This window comes from Panthera tigris, chromosome E1 (assembly GCF_018350195.1).
Source record: "Panthera tigris isolate Pti1 chromosome E1, P.tigris_Pti1_mat1.1, whole genome shotgun sequence".
NCBI classification, from domain to species: Eukaryota; Metazoa; Chordata; class Mammalia; order Carnivora; family Felidae; genus Panthera; species Panthera tigris.
Genome location: NC_056673.1, coordinates 17,736,582 through 17,753,826, shown reverse-complemented (window position 1 = coordinate 17,753,826; position 17,245 = coordinate 17,736,582). Strand labels below are relative to the sequence as shown.

Here is a 17,245-nt window from a genome sequence, read left to right as displayed (position 1 = left end):
AACTTAAAAAAAAAAAAAAAGTTCAGGGGCACATGGGTGGCTCAGTCAGTTGAGCGTCCAACTCTTGATTCTGGCTCAGGTCATGATCCCAGGATCATGGGATCCAGCCCTGCATCCAGCTCCGCACTAAGCATGCAGCCTGCTTAAGATTCTCTCTTTCCTGGGGCACCTGGGTGGCCCAGTCAGTTAAGCTGTCTGACTCTTGACCTCGGCTGAGGTCATGATCTCATGGTTCCTGAGTCTGAGCCCCACATCGGGCTCCATACCTCCCTCCTCCCTCCCTCCCTCTCTCTCTGCCCCTCCCCCGATCTTTCACTCTTTCAAAATAAACTTAAAAATTCTTAACAAAAAAAAAAATTCTCTCTCAGCCCCTCCCCCTCTCCCCAACTTGCATGGAAACACACTATCTCTAAATTAAAAAAGCTAAAAAAATAAAAGTGCACTCCTTACAAAGATTATGTCATTCATATTTTAATTTCAGTGCCTAGCACAATTCCTAACACACAATAGGCACTTAAATGTCTGCTGACTGATTGCTGAAAGGACCAACTCATTTTCTAATGAGACCAGAGACCAAAAAGCTTAAGAGATTCAAACCTAGCTTTGGTTTACTGATGAAAAGAAAAAACACTAGACAAATTTGTGCTTATGCTATTTCTAGTTTTTCATACTTTCTCCCACTAGCTTCAGGGCTGGTTGCCAGAAAATTAGTAACTGAGTCTTGGGGCACCTGGGTGGCTCAGCTGGTTAAGTGTCTGACTTCGGCTCAGGTCATGATCTCACAGTTCGTGGATTCAAGTCCTATGTCGGGTTCTGTGCTGACAGCTTGGACCCTGAAGCTTGCTTCAGATTCTGTGTCTCCCTCTCTCTCTGCCCCAACCCCGCTCACGCTGTGTCTCTCAAAAATAAATAAATGCTAAAAAAATAATAATAAACTTAAAAAATTAAAAAAAAAAGAAAATTAGTAACTGAGTCTTTTAAATCCCTCCTTAAATGACCTATATTTTCCCATGAAACAGTACAATCCAGTGATATAATACTAAGCCATTATTTGATAACTGAACCTTAATTCTGGTAATTTATTATCCTCCTTGTAGTAAATGGATTTTTAGGGGTACCTGGCTGACTCAGTTGGAAGAGCATGAGACTCTTGACCTCGGGGTCATGAGCTCAAGCTCCATGTTGGGAGCAGAGATTAAATAAATGATACTTAAAAATAAATAAATAATAGGGGCGCCTGGGTGGCTCAGTCAGTTGAGCGTCCGACTTCGGCTCAGGTCATGATCTCATAGTTTGTGAGTTCGAGCCCCACATTAGGTTCCGTGCTGACAGCTCAGAGCCTGGAGCCTGCTTCGGATTCTGTGTCTCCCTCTCTCTCTGCCCCTCCCCCACTCAAGCCCGGTCTCTCTCTCTCTCTCTCTCTCTCTCTCTCTGTCAAAAATAAATAAACATTAATAAAATAAAAATAAATGCATTTTTCATAAAGAAAATTGAGCATTTTTCCACTTGAGTTGTACTTCCTTTCACTCTAAGTTACAAAGCTCTAATAGGGACATAACCAAGACCTTGATAGGCAGTGAAAAGACAGAAATAGATACTAAACACTTCTCTGCTGAGAAAGCATTCACCTCTCACCATGAGCACAGTGACTTCACACTTATCCCCACTCTGGTCAGCTGTGAAGCTTCAACCCTTCCCCTGGCCACTTTGCTTCTCACACTACTCTCACTTTCCACTTTATTATATTAGTATCATCTTTTTGGAGTTGCTATTACATTTTAGGAGTTGAAATTCAAGAATGAGGCTCATGTCTTTTCTGAAAATGTTCCAAGCTTCCTGTCCTGCTCTGCTGCATTATACAATGTTACTCTGCCAAATACTTAGCTCATTTCCTTCTCCTGCTTGTCCTGATATGGTGGTACACATCAATAATGCCCTCCCCTTCACATTTTCAGACTTTACTGTCTGCTTGTAATGCCCTATCTTCCTCGTCCATCTATGAGGGTGTATCATGCATGTTATGCAAAGGGTCTTTACTGAGAATACCTGTACCCAGCCATCCATCAACTCTCACAAGTTGTACCTCCCTCTAGTAGAGCGCTTAATGTATTTCATCAATTGTAAGACATACTTTCCCCTCCACATTTCTCTGAAAATAGGATATATCTTACAACTGATAGCATGCCAGTCTTTCTTAACATTTCTTCTTTCTTCCTTGCATGTAAAGTAATTGTGAGCCTTACAATCATTAGCACCACAGAACTGATGAAATAAAGTATTACATTCTATAATAATTACTTTGTATACATCTGTTTCCTAGGCCAAACTGTGAACTGAGAGGGTCGGGGCTATATGACAAACATCTTTGACCAGCATAGATTTGAGCACAAAAAGAGGGTGCATCCAACAAACACTAGTTGGATAGTTATTTATTTAGCATTTGCTAAGTATTAAGTAGTATTGTAAACATTTTACATGTATTAAGCACATTTAACCCTCACAACAACCTGTGCAGGAAGTACAGTTATTATAGATGAAGAAACTGAGCTAAAGAAACATAGGGAAGCTCATTCAAAGGTACACAAAGTTCCAGAAGATCTGAACTCATCTCTGCTGATTATGTTTTATATTGTTTGTTATCATTTTTCCATTCAGCAAATATTTAACAAGCAATTACTCCAGGCCAACTATGTACTGTGCTAAACACCGGTAAGCAAAACCTGGCCTCTGGAGGCTACTCTGAATCATATATCCATTCTTGAATCCTTTACCCTCCAAACATCAGAACAACCTACAAACTCACTAAGTTAAATCTGCTCTTCTCTTTTACTTTTCAACATCTTCCCATATAGCCCTTTTTTAAAGTTTTTAGCACTCTATCAAGAACCAAAGGACAAAAACCAAAAACATAAACAACAAAAACCTTTGTACTCAATTATTAGCAGCTGTGAAAAGATCACAAAAGACTTCAGTTAAGGAATGGGTGGCAAGATCCAAAGGGCTCTAAAGGAACAAAGGTTCTGTTCATAAGCAAATATTCAAAGAAAAAAAGGTAAAAACACATAATTTTGTTTTATTTTTTATTATTTTTTTAACACCATAATGTTGTCTTTAAATAGACTGTTTTAAAATGTTTTCCCTGAGGGCACCTGGGTGGCTCAGTCGGTTGGGCGTCTGACTCCTGATTTTGGCTCAGGTCATGATCTCAGGTTCGTGGGTTCAAGTCCTGCATCTGGTTCTGTGCTGCCTGCTTGGGACTCCCTCTCCCCACCACCACCACCACCCCCCGCCACCCCCCCCCCCACACACACACACAAATAAATAAACTTAAAAAAAAAAAAAAAGTTTTCCTCTGAGGCAGAAGATACTTTTTAAAAAATTATTCATTTTATCATAATAAAAATGAGCTAGTAACCTTTAATTCCTTTTTTTTTTCTTAGCCCTTGCTGTGTCAGAGATTCATGAGTAGTCCTTACATCCCCACTTTAGATAGACTGCTCCCACAACAGGTAATCAAGGCACTGACCATGCCGTCTCTCCCAAGGGAAGACTCTCCATTTGGTAAGTCATCTACCACATAAAAATAACCACAAATAGGAAAAAGAATAGAGAGGACAGGAAATTCTCATCACAACTGAACAAGCCTCTATCATTTTAACATGACATGAATGGCATTAGGGACTCATTTGAACCAATGGAAATTTTCAGTAGAGGGAAAAACACATTACAAAATTAAAAACAAATGTCCAATTATTAAAATAAAATAGGACAACTAAGCCAGCTCTACTTTTATACCTCTACTTCAGGTTCCATCTGGTGACCAAAGACAAAATAAATTTGTATTCTGTAAATGCCCTATGACAACAGTAACAAGCGCTTTCTTTCAAAACTATCCTCTAAAAAAGAACAATCGTTGGAGGCACCTGGGTGGCTCAGTGAGTTAAGTGTCCAACTTTGGCTCAGGTTATGATCTCACAGTCCGTGGATTCGAGCCCCATATAGGGCTCCGTACCGACAGCTCGGAGCCTGGAGCCTGCTTCAGATTTTGTGTCTCCTTCTCTCTCTGCCCCCTCGCCCACTTGTGCTCTGTCTCTCTATGTCTCTCAAAAATGCATAAATGTAATAAAAAAATAAACATTAAAAAATTTAAAAAAAAAGAACAATTGGGGTTATGGGCAGTTATTGGGAGAGCCGAGGAACTAGAGCAAAAAATTAAAAATGATATATCACTGTATATTTCCAAGAAAAAGAGGTAAAACACGTTTTACCAGATGGAGAAGTTAAAGACAACTAGGGTTCATTTCCCCCATTCCTATAAAATAATTCACTGTTCTTATCTGTGAATCTTCAAGGACCTAGTACAGCCACTCCCTACCTTTGCTCAGATGAAAGACAAACCACTCACTAATTTCCAAAAGGCCTCGCTATTTCAAGCTCTTCATCTTTAGGGCCGGCAAAGCTGAAGCATCCATCTCATTCTGTCCTTTTGAAAGAAGTTTCACCTCTTTCAAAAGCTGTGGCTAGAAAGCCATTTTCTCTCTCTAGAAGCACACAGTTTAACTCTGTCCTCTGCTTTGTCTACCCTAAATAACAACAAGAACAACAACAAAGCCTCAGGAGTGCTCCTTCAGCCTCTCAGAAAAGAACCAGCCACCTCTTGGACAGCTGCTTCTGTCTTTCTCTCAGAGACACTCCACCCTGGAGGTTCCACGGGCAGCGTAACAAAAAGTGGAGCTCCAAAGCTGCTGTACGCTTATCTGACCTCCAAAACGGAGACACGGCCCTTGGGGCAACCAGAGGCTCCCTCGCAAGAGAAAACTTTTATACAATTTAAAAATAGCAAATTGTATTTGCACGCCCCTCTTTGTGCAGCCCTCCCAGCTTGTCTCCAACTAGTTTTCTCGACTCATAATAAAGCACATTAGTACCAACTGTGTTACAAGACAAGGAACCTGAGTGAGCTATGTTCACGAAGCATTTAACAGATTGGCCCTCCATTCTCTTATTTCTTCCTTTTGAGTAAGGAGCTACACACCATTTGTAAAAATGCCCAAGAGTATGGTATTTTTCCTACACAAGTCTGATGGCTAATTAGTCACATCACAAACTGGTATTTTTGCACATGATCTACTGTGCCTACGTAAAACGCACATATGTGCCTATTGAGGTTTTACAAACAATATGCTTCGCCTTGACAAAGAAATCAATCACTCTACTAATAACGGTAAGGTCTAAAATCCAGTAATATTGTTGGTGACAATAGTACCAACCAATGAAATTTACAATTTTCATACACAATTTCAATCACGTACATTGATGCTTGCAATAGCCCACCGAAGCACTACATCTTTCAGAGGTTCAGAAAGGTTAAGTAGGACCTGCCCAAGGTTATCTATCAGCTTTATCAATGGTGGACGTGGTTTCGAACCTGTCAGACTCTAAGCCCCTAGCTTTCTTCCCTAGACCCCTCCCAGCTTTAAACAGGGGGCTCCTGACTCCCATCCTCCGCCCAGAAAAGCCCATGACTCTAGGCGACCGGCCTTCCCTGCCTGGATCAGAGTTAGCTTCTTCAGCTCCAGCAAGGCTTTCATCCTCCACCACCCTCCCCCCGCGACCATTCTCTGAAAGAAGCGGAAAGGGAGAGGCGACCGAAAGCTCCTGGGGGAAGGGACGATGACAAACGGGGAAGCGCGGGACACTGCCCCTGCCGTGGGCTCCTTCACTCCGCCGCACTCACCTCCTTCCCTCCGCCAAGCGGTCCAGCCCTGGCGCCGGCGATCCGGCCACCTATGCCCCAAATTCTCCCATCATCACCTCAAACTGTCCCTCCCCCACGCCCCTTCGCCTCCGACAGGCAGAGCCCACCCCCCCCCCCACCAAGTCGAGGTATCCCTCCACCAAGCCACCCCTCTTCTCTCCGGCCGCCCACCCCTCTTCCACCATCACTCACTGTCGGTGACTGGGCCCGGCCCTCATGGCTGCTCCGTTGCTGCCCGCCGCCGCCACCGCTACTCCACGCCCCGGCCCCTCAGTAGCCGCCGCCGCCGTCGGGACTAGCCGGGAGCCGCTCTTGCGCATGCGCAGCCTGGATTGCCGGGGCCCTCTATGGACGCCCGCGCATGCGTAGCCGGAGCCGAGGCGTCTTCTTCAGTGCCTGATGCTCTGCACCCCTGAGTCTCAGGTGGACATGGCCGCTGGCCTCGAGGACTGATTAGGCTTTCAGGCTTCGATGGCCGCCCTTAGGTCCAAGGCCTCTGGGTTACCTTGCCTAGGGTTACTAAACGCTTGGACCTCGATCATAGACTTAATGACACTTCCAGGATTCTGGATCCTACCTGCACTTAAAGGCCCGAATGCAGGTGCTCTGAGGTGACCGGTAATGAACTTGGATCTCTTTCAAAAAGACGATCACATCTAGAATACATTGGAGGTAATTGTGTAAGAGGTAATTTTGACATCCCAGAATACACTACTGGCCAGGAGGTGCTCAGAAGCCCCTGGGGATCTTGTCAAGGCGGCACTTAAACTTCTTTGGGACACTGCAAAGTTCAGTCTGTTTATCAAGGGCATACTGTTTATTGGACAAAAATGTTCTGGGCATCTCATATGTGCCATCGAGGAACTTGCAGGCCTATAGTTTCTTACTTTACAGCTCTCACTACAGAGCCTGGCCCTTTTGCAAACTGGTAAAAAAAACTAGACCTTTAGCCCATGGAGACCCAACCATCAGCCCCTAGACCACTGTGCTGCCTTGGCATAGTGGAACAAGAAACTAGGCTAGGGGCGCCTGGGTGGCTCAGTCCTTAAGCGTTGGACTCTTGATCTCAGCTCTGGTCATGATCTCACTATTCATGAGTTTGAGCCCAGTGCGGGCTCCTTGCTGACAGCTTGCTTGGGATTCTCTCTCTGGCCCTCTGCTGCTCTCGCTCTCTCTCTCTCTCAAAATAAATAAGCAAACCTAAAAAGAAAAAAAAAATACTAGGCTCAGTTGAGTCTTGGAAATTCAGCAATACAGATTTGACAGCTGAGGGCAATGCACTGCAGTAGAAGGGAAGAGGAGATACAGAACTAAACTCTCTCCTTATCACCATGACCCTCATCCCATCTCTAGCCCAGTCTTACCTCTATAGCCCAGAGTTTGCAGAGTTAGGGACCAAGATATAATGTCAGGCAAAAAAAAAAAAAAAAAAAAAAAAAAAAAATTGAGAAAGAGAAGGGGGGAGGAGGAGGAAAGCAGTTCCATTCTTTCTGTGAAAGGTGTTAAATTCTCTGTACTTCTGGAGAAAGAAAAGCTACTCCTGATCCCAGGATCTGATATGAATATTTAAAGTCCTAATCTAAGACTAAGGAAATTTTTTCCTTCTTTGGAAAGAAGCAAGAATAGGCCCTAGAGTAAAGTTTGAGAATGCTGAAACTGGAGTGTCACTAATATTTCTAATTACAGATTACTAATTTAAAATGCATATAATGGAATGCTCAAGTCACTAAGAAATGAGGTTACTCGCTCTAGCACCTAGGAGTTTGAGGATTTTTTTCTCATCAGATGCATGTAACTTTTACGAACATACCTATATGTTGCTGTGGGAAAAGTATATAGATTAGCATAATCCGTCCCTAGAAAAGCAGATCTACACAAAAGTGCATGCCTCGTGTATGAACTGCCTCTCATCTCTCGACATACATACAGTAAAATGTAACTGGTGACAAGAGTAGGGTGGTGGGGCCCAGGACTAATTCCAGAGGCTAGCTCCTAACTTAGAATAGTTGTCATTACTTGCAAAAATATTACCCTTTGGAATGAGCACATTTGGCACCATGGGGGAATTGCAGAGCCAGAAAAGAGGAAGAATTGATATTGACACTATGTTCTGATGAATGGAATACGAAAAAGAAGGCCAAAGCTGACCCTGAATCTTCTGGGAACTGGACTTTCCTAACTCTATCACCACAGTCAGTGTCCTGCTGGAATCTTTGTCCTCCTAGAGCTTAGAGTCTAGTAGGGGACATATAATAAAAACATCAAATACTTGAATAACATTTACTATGTGCCAAGCACTGTTCCAAGTCCTTTATACATGTGAATTCTTTCAATCATCACAACAACCCTATGAGGGTACTATGATTATCCCCATTTTATAGATGAGGAAACTGAAGAAGAGAGAAGTTACCTGCCCTGGGGCATTGCCCTGAGGCACACAGTAAATAATGGACCTGAGAATCAAACCCAGAAATACAATCTTTGTGCTCAATCACTCTATTATAAACTGCCTTATCACAGGAGGGGAAAAAAGGGTCCTAAGAATTTAACCAGTCATGGAAGGAACAGCCTCTGGGGAGACCTGGAAGTGAGAAAGACTACCAGGCAATTGGGGGACTGGAAATTTTTCAGTTGAGCTGAAAAAGAGGAACAACAAGAGACGAGACTAGTGGAGGCGCTTGGCTGGCTCAGTTGGAAGAGTGTGTAGCTCTTGCTCTAAGGGTTGTGAGTTCAAGCTCCACGATGGGTGTAGGGATTACTAAAAAAAAAAAAAAAAACTTTCATAGAGAGAAAGTGAGAGATGAGATCAGCAAAGTCAGTTACAGCCAAGTTAGTTTGTACTTTATTCTGAGGGCAGTGAAGCAAAGGAGTGACTTGTTCAGATTGGGGCCATGAGAGGTTGGTGAGACTGTGAAGACTCTTAATGAGGCTCATAGAGCATTTCAGGCTTTGAAATAGGATCGTTGCAGGTAGTGATAAATACTTTGAGGAGGTGACATTTAAGTTGAGACCTCAATAGGGGGCAGAAGCCAAATCTGGAAGAACAGAGAAGGCAGGAGTAGCAGATATAAAGGCCCTGAGGCAGAAATGAGCTTGGTATATTCAAAAGATGGAAAGAAAGCTAATGTGCTGGCAGCCTTGAGAGTAGAAGCAGGGCTCAATGTATGCAAGGACATTGGATGAATCTAGTTGTAATAGGAAGCCATTGAGGGGTTTTAATCACATCCTTCAATTGCTATCTCCTTAAATCTCTAAAATCCATCTGTGTCTTTCCACCATCTTCACTGTATTATCTTAGTGAGAAACATACAATGACACCTAGTTAGAAAAGGACTTCCAGATCAGGGGAGTTTGGGGCTTTTGCTTTTCAAATGGAAGAGATTAGGCATTTTTAAATGTTTATTTGCTTTTGAGAGAGAAAAAGAGTGCGAGCAGGGGAGGGGCAGAGAGAGAGAGAAAGGGAGAGAGAGAGAGAGAGAGAGAGAGAGAGAGAGAGAGAATATTCCGAGAGAGAGAGAGAGAGAGAGAGAGAGAATATTCCAAGCAGGCTCCCGCTGTCATCAGTGCAGAGACTGATGCAGGGCTCAAACTCATGAACCATGAGATCATGACCTGAGCCAAAGTCAGATGCTCAACTAACTGAGCCATTCAGGCACCTGAGATTAAGCATTTTATTTTATTTTTACTTATTTATTTTGAGACTAAGCATTTTAATATTTATTTTTTTTAATTTTTTTTAACGTTTATTTATTTTTGAGACAGAGAGAGACACAGCATGAACCGGGGAGGGGCAGAGAGAGAAGGAGACACAGAATCGGAAGCAGGCTCCAGGCTCTGAGCCATCAGCCTAGAGCCCGACGCGGGGCTCGAACTCGCGGACCGCGAGATCGTGACCTGAGCTGAAGTCGGATGCTTAACCGACTGAGCCACCCAGGCGCCCCGAGATTAAGCATTTTAAAAATAAATGCTGATGAGAGGAGTGGTGCCTGGGTGGCTCAGTCGGTTGAGCGTCTGACTTTGTTTGGCTCAAGTCATGATGTTGCAGTTGATAAGTTCAAGCCCCGCGTCTGGCTCTCTGCTGACAGCTCAGAGCCTGGAGCCTGCTTCAGATTCTGTGTCTCTCTTTCTCTCTGCCCCTTCCCTGCTCATGCTCTGTCTCTCTCTGTCTCAAAAATAAAAATAAACATTAAAAAAATTTTAAATGCTGATGAGAGGAATATAGTACAGAGAGGAACTGTCTATATAGAAAAGAGAATAATTCATGTAACAAGGTGCCAGAAGGGGTAAAACAATTAGCCTTAAGATAAGGACATTTATTGAGAGCCTACACTTTTCTAAATCCTACATTGTTCCAAATCCTAGACTCAAATGAACACATGATATTAGGAAGATGTGTTTGTTATTATTTTCTTCATTGTACAGATGATGAAACTGATGCTTGGAGAGTTGAAATAACTTGTCCAAATTCATACAGCTGATAAGTGGCAAGCTGACATATGAACCTAGGCAGTCTGTTTCATCTGATTAACCTCTCTCCTAATCTCACAAAATACAAAATTCCCCCGCAATATCCTTTGAGGGAAAATCCCCGGGAAAGAAGAGAATTAATGAGGCACTTTGACTGACATATTTCCTCTATGTTTTCATGATAGCCCAGGGATTCTTTCAAGGTGTTATCTGTTGCCAGTGCTGTAGTACTTAGTATGTGTTCTTTGGGTGATTTTGCATTTATTTAATTAAACTCTTCAACCACTGCTTAACCTGAAGTTGCCCTTCACCCTAATTACAGTTGAAATTGCAGTTGAATTTCACCTTATTGTTGATGAAAGAATATTCATATTTTTCTGATTGCCAGCTGTCCTATATTTAGTGATATTTTGTTCTTTGGGCATATGGGTGCCCAAAGAACATCCAGAATATCGTGTTCCAGAAAGGTTATTTCTTCCACTAACAGAGCAGGCAGCCTGAAAGCTGGAGCCTGGCGCCATTTGCAAACCACCAGTGCTTTTGGCTGCCCAGTCTCTGTCAATCCTGTGTCACTCAGGGCTTCTCTGGACACTCCACTGCCATTCCCAAAAGAGCAGCCCAGTCATTTGGTTTCCACCATCCTCCCAACAATCCTCTCCTTTCTGTCTTATATCATCAATTTTCTCCTCTCTACCTTGTCAATGCCATGAGCAAACAAAAAATCTCTGATCTTAAAAAAGAAAAGCCTTAGGGGTGCCTGGGTGGCTCAGTCTGTTAAGCATCTGAGTTCCCCTCAGGTCATGATCTCACGGTTTGTGGATTCGGTTTGTGGATTCGAGCCCTGCAGGGGCAGGCAGGCAGGCAGGCAGTTGGGCTCTGTGCTGACAGCTCAGAGCCTGGAGCCTGCTTCGGATTCTATGTCTCCCTCTCTCTCTGCTCCCTCCCTGCTCATGCTCTGTCTCTCAAAAATGAACAAATGTTAAAAAAAAAAATTGTTTAAAAAAAAAGAAAAGCCTTTAACTTCACTTCTCTCTCCCCCCTTTCTATTACCATTCCCTTTTGCTCTGCTCCCCCAGAAAGATTTTATATCTTTTTTTTTAAAGCTCTACAGCCTGGGGTGCCTGGGTGGCTCAGTCAGTTAAGCATCCGTTAACCATCGGGAAGCTTGATTTCAGCTTAGGTCATGATCTCACAATTTGTGAGTTCGAGCACCGCATCAGGCTCTGCACGGACAACATGGAGCCTGCTTAGGATTCTCGCTCCCCACGCCTCTTTACCCTTCCCCCACTCTTGCTCACACACACTCTCTCTCTCAAAAATAGTAAATAAATAAACATTAAAGAAATAAATAAAACTCTGGCCCAACCCAACCTGGGGTTCAAACTCACAAGCCCGATACCAAGAGCCACACACTCTACTTACTAAGCCAGCCAGGGGCCCCCACCTCTCATTCTCTCTTAAATACACTCTATTTAGGTTTTCACCCAGACCACGATACTGAACAGTTCCTGTCAGGTCACTAACAAATGTCTCTCTCTCTCTCCCTCACCACCCTCCCACCACAGTCCCCAGGACACAAGTCCTGTGATAAGAAGCTTTTGTCCATTTTCTTCATTCATGTATCCCCAGCACCTGGACATGGCCTGTACATAGCATATGCTGAGTAAATCCCCATTCCCCCAATCCCCGCCAACATCTCTCTCTCTCTCTCTCTCTTCAATTTCAAGAGTTTAATCCAGAGGCTTCAAAGGATGAATAAGGCTTAAGGCCACAAACAGCTAAGATATACCAAGTTTTGCAGGCCGCTGAGTCAGTCTGGGGAATTGTAGGTGTCTGAGCAGCTTCTCCCTTTACAGACCCTCTGTTTTTTCTCCAGAAAGGAATGGTCTCTGAGATGAGATAGTTATGGAGGTTTACAGAAGGGAAATCGCGTCTGCTGCTCCTCGGAAACACAGACCTACGGACTGACTACTCCTTGGGTGGCAATGGAGGCCGCTGCCGACCGCTAGACCAAGCCAGGGGTGGCACTGGGAGAGGATCCTGCAAGCCTGAGGCTAGAGAAAACTAAAAAGGCCCTTAGGGGGACAGCGGAACAGCACCCGCTCCGGCTTCCACGACCTTTTCTCCTTAGACGCGTCAGTTTCTCCAGCCGCGATAAGTTTTGCGCTAAGAGAACGATTTCTGCCTCTAGGCCTCATGGGAGATGTAGTCGCCCAGGAGGCAGGGCTAGAAGAACCTTTTACAAAACTTTGGCAGGAGAAGAAAGCAGGCTGTGTATAGGAGTCCAAAACAATCATCATGTTTACACAAATTCTAAATACAGATTTTCCTTAGCCTCGGTCAGTCTCCAAAGCAGTTTCTCCTTCATCCCACCTCCAGCATCCCGTGCGTCTCCGCTCTCTGGGCCCATCTAGCTCTCTCGTGCTCGCTTTTCCACTGCTCTATTCAATCTTAGGTGCGTTTCTGGCCAGTTCCCGGAGTGCCTTGCGGCTGTAATGGTTGCTCCCGGGCGGCGCGCTGCTATGTTCTTTCGGGCGGTGTTAGGGGTCCGGCAGTTGGGCCCAGACGCCGCGAGGGGGTGGGTGACCGGCCTCTCCTCGCTCTTGGACTGTCAGCGGAGGTGCGTGTCTTGTTTCGCGGGCGCCGCCTTCTCTGGTCCCCGTCTGGCCTCCGCCTCTCGCCGTTATGGCCAGAGCTCAGCCTTGGACCGCTTCCTCGGACTCTCTCAGCCAGACAGTTCGTTGACTTCTCATCCTCCCGCCGTGTCCATACACAGAGGTAAAGGGCCCAGATAGCTTGTCCCGGACTGTCACAGTTTTAGCATTTAAAGTTCCGGGTCAGGGAAACTCTCTAGGGATATCATCTTTGGTCTTATATTATGGAAAACGATCTCGAGGTCCCCAAAGAGAGGCGAGCCGTGAAGGATCTCACAGGAGAGAAATACCAGGTTCTAAAATTTTTGGAGCCAGAGGATCACAATCAGAGACGCTTACAAAAAGCAGGAGATTGCAGGGCCATGGGCAAAGCACAAGTGTGGCTCTCTGCCCGGATTTGGGAAGCAAACTCGATCCTATTAGTGCCCATCTACTTGTCAAGAGACTGAGTTATACCCAGGAAACAGCACTCTCTGATCTTCAAGTAGCATAGACTACAGTCTGGTGGGGAGTCTGGATACAAAAACTGGTAATTGTAATGCATAAGGGACTCCTACTTAGAAATCCTGAGAAAGCTTGCAGAGCCTTCATAACACCCTTAATAAGGTGAGACTGTCAGAGCTGGAGGGATTTCTCGCTTTATCTGATCTAGATGTACTTTCATACATGTACATAGATTTACCAGGCACAACTACAGTACAGTTCCACACAGTAGTTGAATATTAAGTGCCAGGCATCGTGCTGATTGTTTTTACACAATTGCCAAAAGAAGGTGATTTTTTTTTTTAAGTTTATCTATTTATTTTGAGAAAGAGGGAGACAGAAACCTAAGCAGGCTCCATGCCGTCCGTGCAGAGCCCGATGCTGGACTTGAACTCACAAACGGTGAGATCATGTCCTGAACCAAAATCAAGAGTCAAATGCTTAACTGACAGCCACCCAGGTGCCCCAAAGTTGGTTTTTTTTTTTTTCTAATGTTTATTTATTTTGAGAGAGAGAGCAAGCAGGGGAGGGACAGAGAAAGGAGAGAGAAAGAATCCCAAGCAGGCTTTGCACTGTCACTGTAGAGCCTGACAGGGCTTGAACTCACGAACTGTGAGATCATGAGCTGAAACCAAGAGTCGGGCGCTTAACTGACTGAACCACCCAGGTGCCCCATGAAAAGAAGGTTATAAAAGTAGGTGTTGTTTAATATTATCTCCATTTTACATGTGAGAAAACTAAGGGGCTTAGAGAAGTTAGAGAACTTAATAAAATTACATAAACAAATTAACGGGCAAACTAAATCTCAAAGCCAGGTCTCAGCTTCAACATGGTACACTAATCTTATATTCCTTACTTCCTCTGTGGGTGGGTAGGACTGAGTACCTGACAGGATCCATATTGCATTACCTCTCACTCCCCTCCTACCCCCCCCCCCCCACACAGATGAACAGGATCTCCTCTTGGTCCATCGTCCTGATATGCCCGAGAACCCCCGGGTCCTACGAGTGGTCCTCCTGGGTGCTCCGAATGCAGGGAAGTCAACACTCTCCAACCAGCTGCTGGGCCGAAAAGTATGCTCAATCTTTAACCCCCTTTTCATCTCTCACTTCTTTTCTGTTTATGGATTGTTCTAGAGGAATCTGGGATTTCACTTGGGACTTCTTTGTTTCTGGCAGGTGTTCCCTGTCTCCAAGAAGGTGCACACCACTCGTTGCCAAGCTCTGGGGATCATCACAGAGAAGGAAGCTCAGGTGGTGGGTACCTGCAAAGGGAGTCCAGCAAATAGGACAGAGGGTGAACCTAAGAGGGTCCCCCTTACAGTTAGACATGAAGAAAATGATGTTTAGGTTCATTTCTCTGAGGGAAGGGCCATTAGGCCTCATGCAGTTCTCTCTCTACCTTCCATCTCTGGCATCTAGTCAGAAAGATCTCATTCCCTCTTCACTCCTTTCTAATCTTCTACATATTCACAGTCATCATCTTTCTCTTGGATCCCATCTAGAACCACAACAAACCTGGAGGGTGAAAATCTAAAGTCAGCTTGGCCAAGAATGGGGGCAGGCTCCTGACATCAAGGATGGCCTTTCTCTCGCTCACCAGTCATAAGTGTTCCATCTGGGGGGCTGGGCATCTCTCTTTCCTGATTTTAGATTCTACTTGACACACCAGGTCTCATCAGCCCTGTTAAACAGAAAAGGTAATAGCTGTGGAAATGGGTATGTAGAGGGAAAGGTGTTGAGGAGAGGGTGGGGAGATTCTGTCATAGGGACTGGAAAACCCCCTTATACCCTCTTCCTCCTCAGGAGTACATCAGTCATAAAACCCTTCCTGACCTATGTTTGTCCCTCAGGCACCATCTGGAGCTTTCTTTGTTGGAAGATCCGTGGAAGAGCATGGAATCTGCTGATATGGGTTAGACTCATGATGGGAATCTGAAGCCCAATTTACATGGTCATGGCCTCTCTCATTCCTGGTAGTTTGGGGGATGGGGGTTGGCCAGAGCCCATATCATGGATCTTTTTGGGGGGTGAAGAAAGAGTGGTCATATCTTTGTCCTCCTCCCCACCTGCCAACTTCCAGTTGTGGTTCTTGTGGACGTCTCAGACAAGTGGACTCGGAACCAGCTCAGCCCCCAAGTGCTCCAGTGCCTGACCCAGTTCTCCCAAGTCCCTAGCATCCTTGTCATGAACAAGGTGAGCACCACCTACCTGAAGGAGGGGTCTACTTTCCTCCCAGGTGCCCATCTCACTACCTCCCCACCCTCTGCCCATCCCCCATGCCCAGGTAGATTGCCTGAAGCAGAAGTCCATTCTCCTGGAGCTCACAGCAGCCCTCACTGAAGGTGTGGTCAATGGCAAGAAACTCAAGATGAGGGAGGCTGTTCGCTCACAGGCCGGCACTCATCGCCCGGGCCCCGCAGCTAAGGGCCCAAACACACAGTCTGTGGGAGGCCCTCAGAAGATTGGCTGGCCCCACTTCCAGGAGATCTTCATGTTGTCTGCCCTAAGCCAGGAAGATGTGAAAATACTAAAGGTCAGTTGGCCTTGGCCATAGCCTGTCCTTTGATTTCCACATATGAAGACAAGCCTCACAGTTCCTCCCGGAAGTAAGAGTGAGTAGGTAGGAAAGTCTTGGTTGGGACTGAGCTGCCCCACGTACCCTCTCTGTACCCACAGCAGTACCTCCTGGCACAGGCCCGGCCAGGACCCTGGGAGTTCCACAGCGGAGTCCTCACCAGCCAGACACCTGAGGAGATCTGTGCCAACACCATCCGAGAGAAGCTACTAGAGCACCTGCCCCAGGAGATACCCTACAATGTGCAGCAGGTGCAGGCACAATGAAGGGGTCTAGGGGCTCTTCAGCCACATACCCAGAATAGGCTATCTGGGGCCCAGAGAGATAGGGGTATAGGCCTGTCTGACTAATCATGGTATCTCCCTGTGCAGAGGACAGTGGTGTGGGAGGAAGGGCCAAGCGGGGAGCTGGTGATCGAACAGAAGCTTCTGGTGCCCAAAGAATCTCATGTGGTAAGCTGGATTAAGCTTGGAGAAGGGACTAGGGGTCTATTAAGCAGGGGTTCTCCTCTAGCACTTAGAGCCCCGAGAGCAGCCTCATGGCCCTCTCTTTTGCTCCTCCCTCAGAAGATCCTCATTGGTCCAAAGGGGCACTTGATCTCCCAGATTGCACAGGAGGTGGGCCGCGACCTCATGGACATCTTCCTCTGCGATGTTCGGCTCCGCCTCTCTGTGAAGCTTCTCAAGTGACCACTCTGCTCCCTCTCCCAACGCATCAAAGCTGCTGGCAGGAGCCACTGATCAGAATGGTTCCTGCTCAGACCCTGCAGGGACTGGTAAGGGGCATGGACACTTCCTGACTAACTTGACCTTGCTTGAGTCTGCACAGCCCCTGCCTGGCCATTTTTCCCATTGAAGGAAGGAACCGACCTTAGCTCATTTCTCAGGTAGTTCCTCTGCCTCGGGCCTCCGCTGCTTAGGTCTAGAAGTTGGTTCCTTGGTGGGAACAATACCACACTGCTTCCAGCTGGCAATGAACCCAGAGTTTCTCTCTCAGGTGCCATTTGTTAGCAGAGAGGGTTTTTTTTTTTTTTTTTTTTTTTTTTTTTTTTTTTTTTTTTTTTTTTTTTTTTTTCCTTATCCCCTCAGTTCCTCTACCTTGAAACCATGTGTAAGGACTTATGGGTCTTAAGTGAGATAGTGCCTCTCGCCCCATCCCTCCCCCTAGTCTCGAATTCCAATAAAGTTGAAAGACAAGCATACTGGTTCTCATCTTTATTTCTTTAGAATAAGAAAGAGAAAACTTAACCCGTTCCTTCACCCCCACCCCGTTGTCTGAGCTGGAGTCTCCCTCCCTTCCAGTGTTC

General features: G+C 45.5%; 2 protein-coding genes across 5 annotated transcripts in view; one reads left to right on the top strand and one right to left on the bottom strand.

The window, feature by feature from the left end:
* The window catches only part of FAM222B (family with sequence similarity 222 member B), an 82,473-nt gene extending 69,672 nt beyond the window's left edge, over positions 1-12,801 (bottom strand). The window contains exons 1-2 of one of the 3 annotated variants that reach the window (XM_042965647.1): positions 12,015-12,801; positions 6,336-6,414 (exon numbers count right to left, since the gene is read on the bottom strand). The gene's annotated coding sequence lies outside the window, so the exon portion shown is untranslated. Of the gene's footprint in view, positions 1-5,950; positions 6,286-6,335; positions 6,415-12,014 lie in introns of those variants that run through there. The other 2 variants (XM_042965648.1, XM_042965646.1) reach the window with 2 other exon arrangements.
* ERAL1 (Era like 12S mitochondrial rRNA chaperone 1) lies at positions 12,713-16,989 on the top strand. Of its 2 annotated transcripts, none has more exons than XM_042965650.1 (10): positions 12,713-13,003; positions 14,308-14,435; positions 14,541-14,618; positions 15,015-15,061; positions 15,215-15,276; positions 15,445-15,557; positions 15,649-15,897; positions 16,041-16,190; positions 16,311-16,391; positions 16,509-16,989. In XM_042965650.1, the coding sequence occupies exons 1-10, from the start codon at positions 12,721-12,723 to the stop codon at positions 16,626-16,628; spliced, it is 1,311 nt and encodes a 436-aa protein (XP_042821584.1). In that variant the 5' UTR covers positions 12,713-12,720; the 3' UTR covers positions 16,629-16,989. The 2 variants fall into 2 exon arrangements, with proteins under 2 accessions (XP_042821584.1, XP_007076125.1); XM_007076063.3 differs by having other exon boundaries at positions 16,506-16,989.
* The last annotated feature ends 256 nt before the right edge of the window (positions 16,990-17,245 follow it).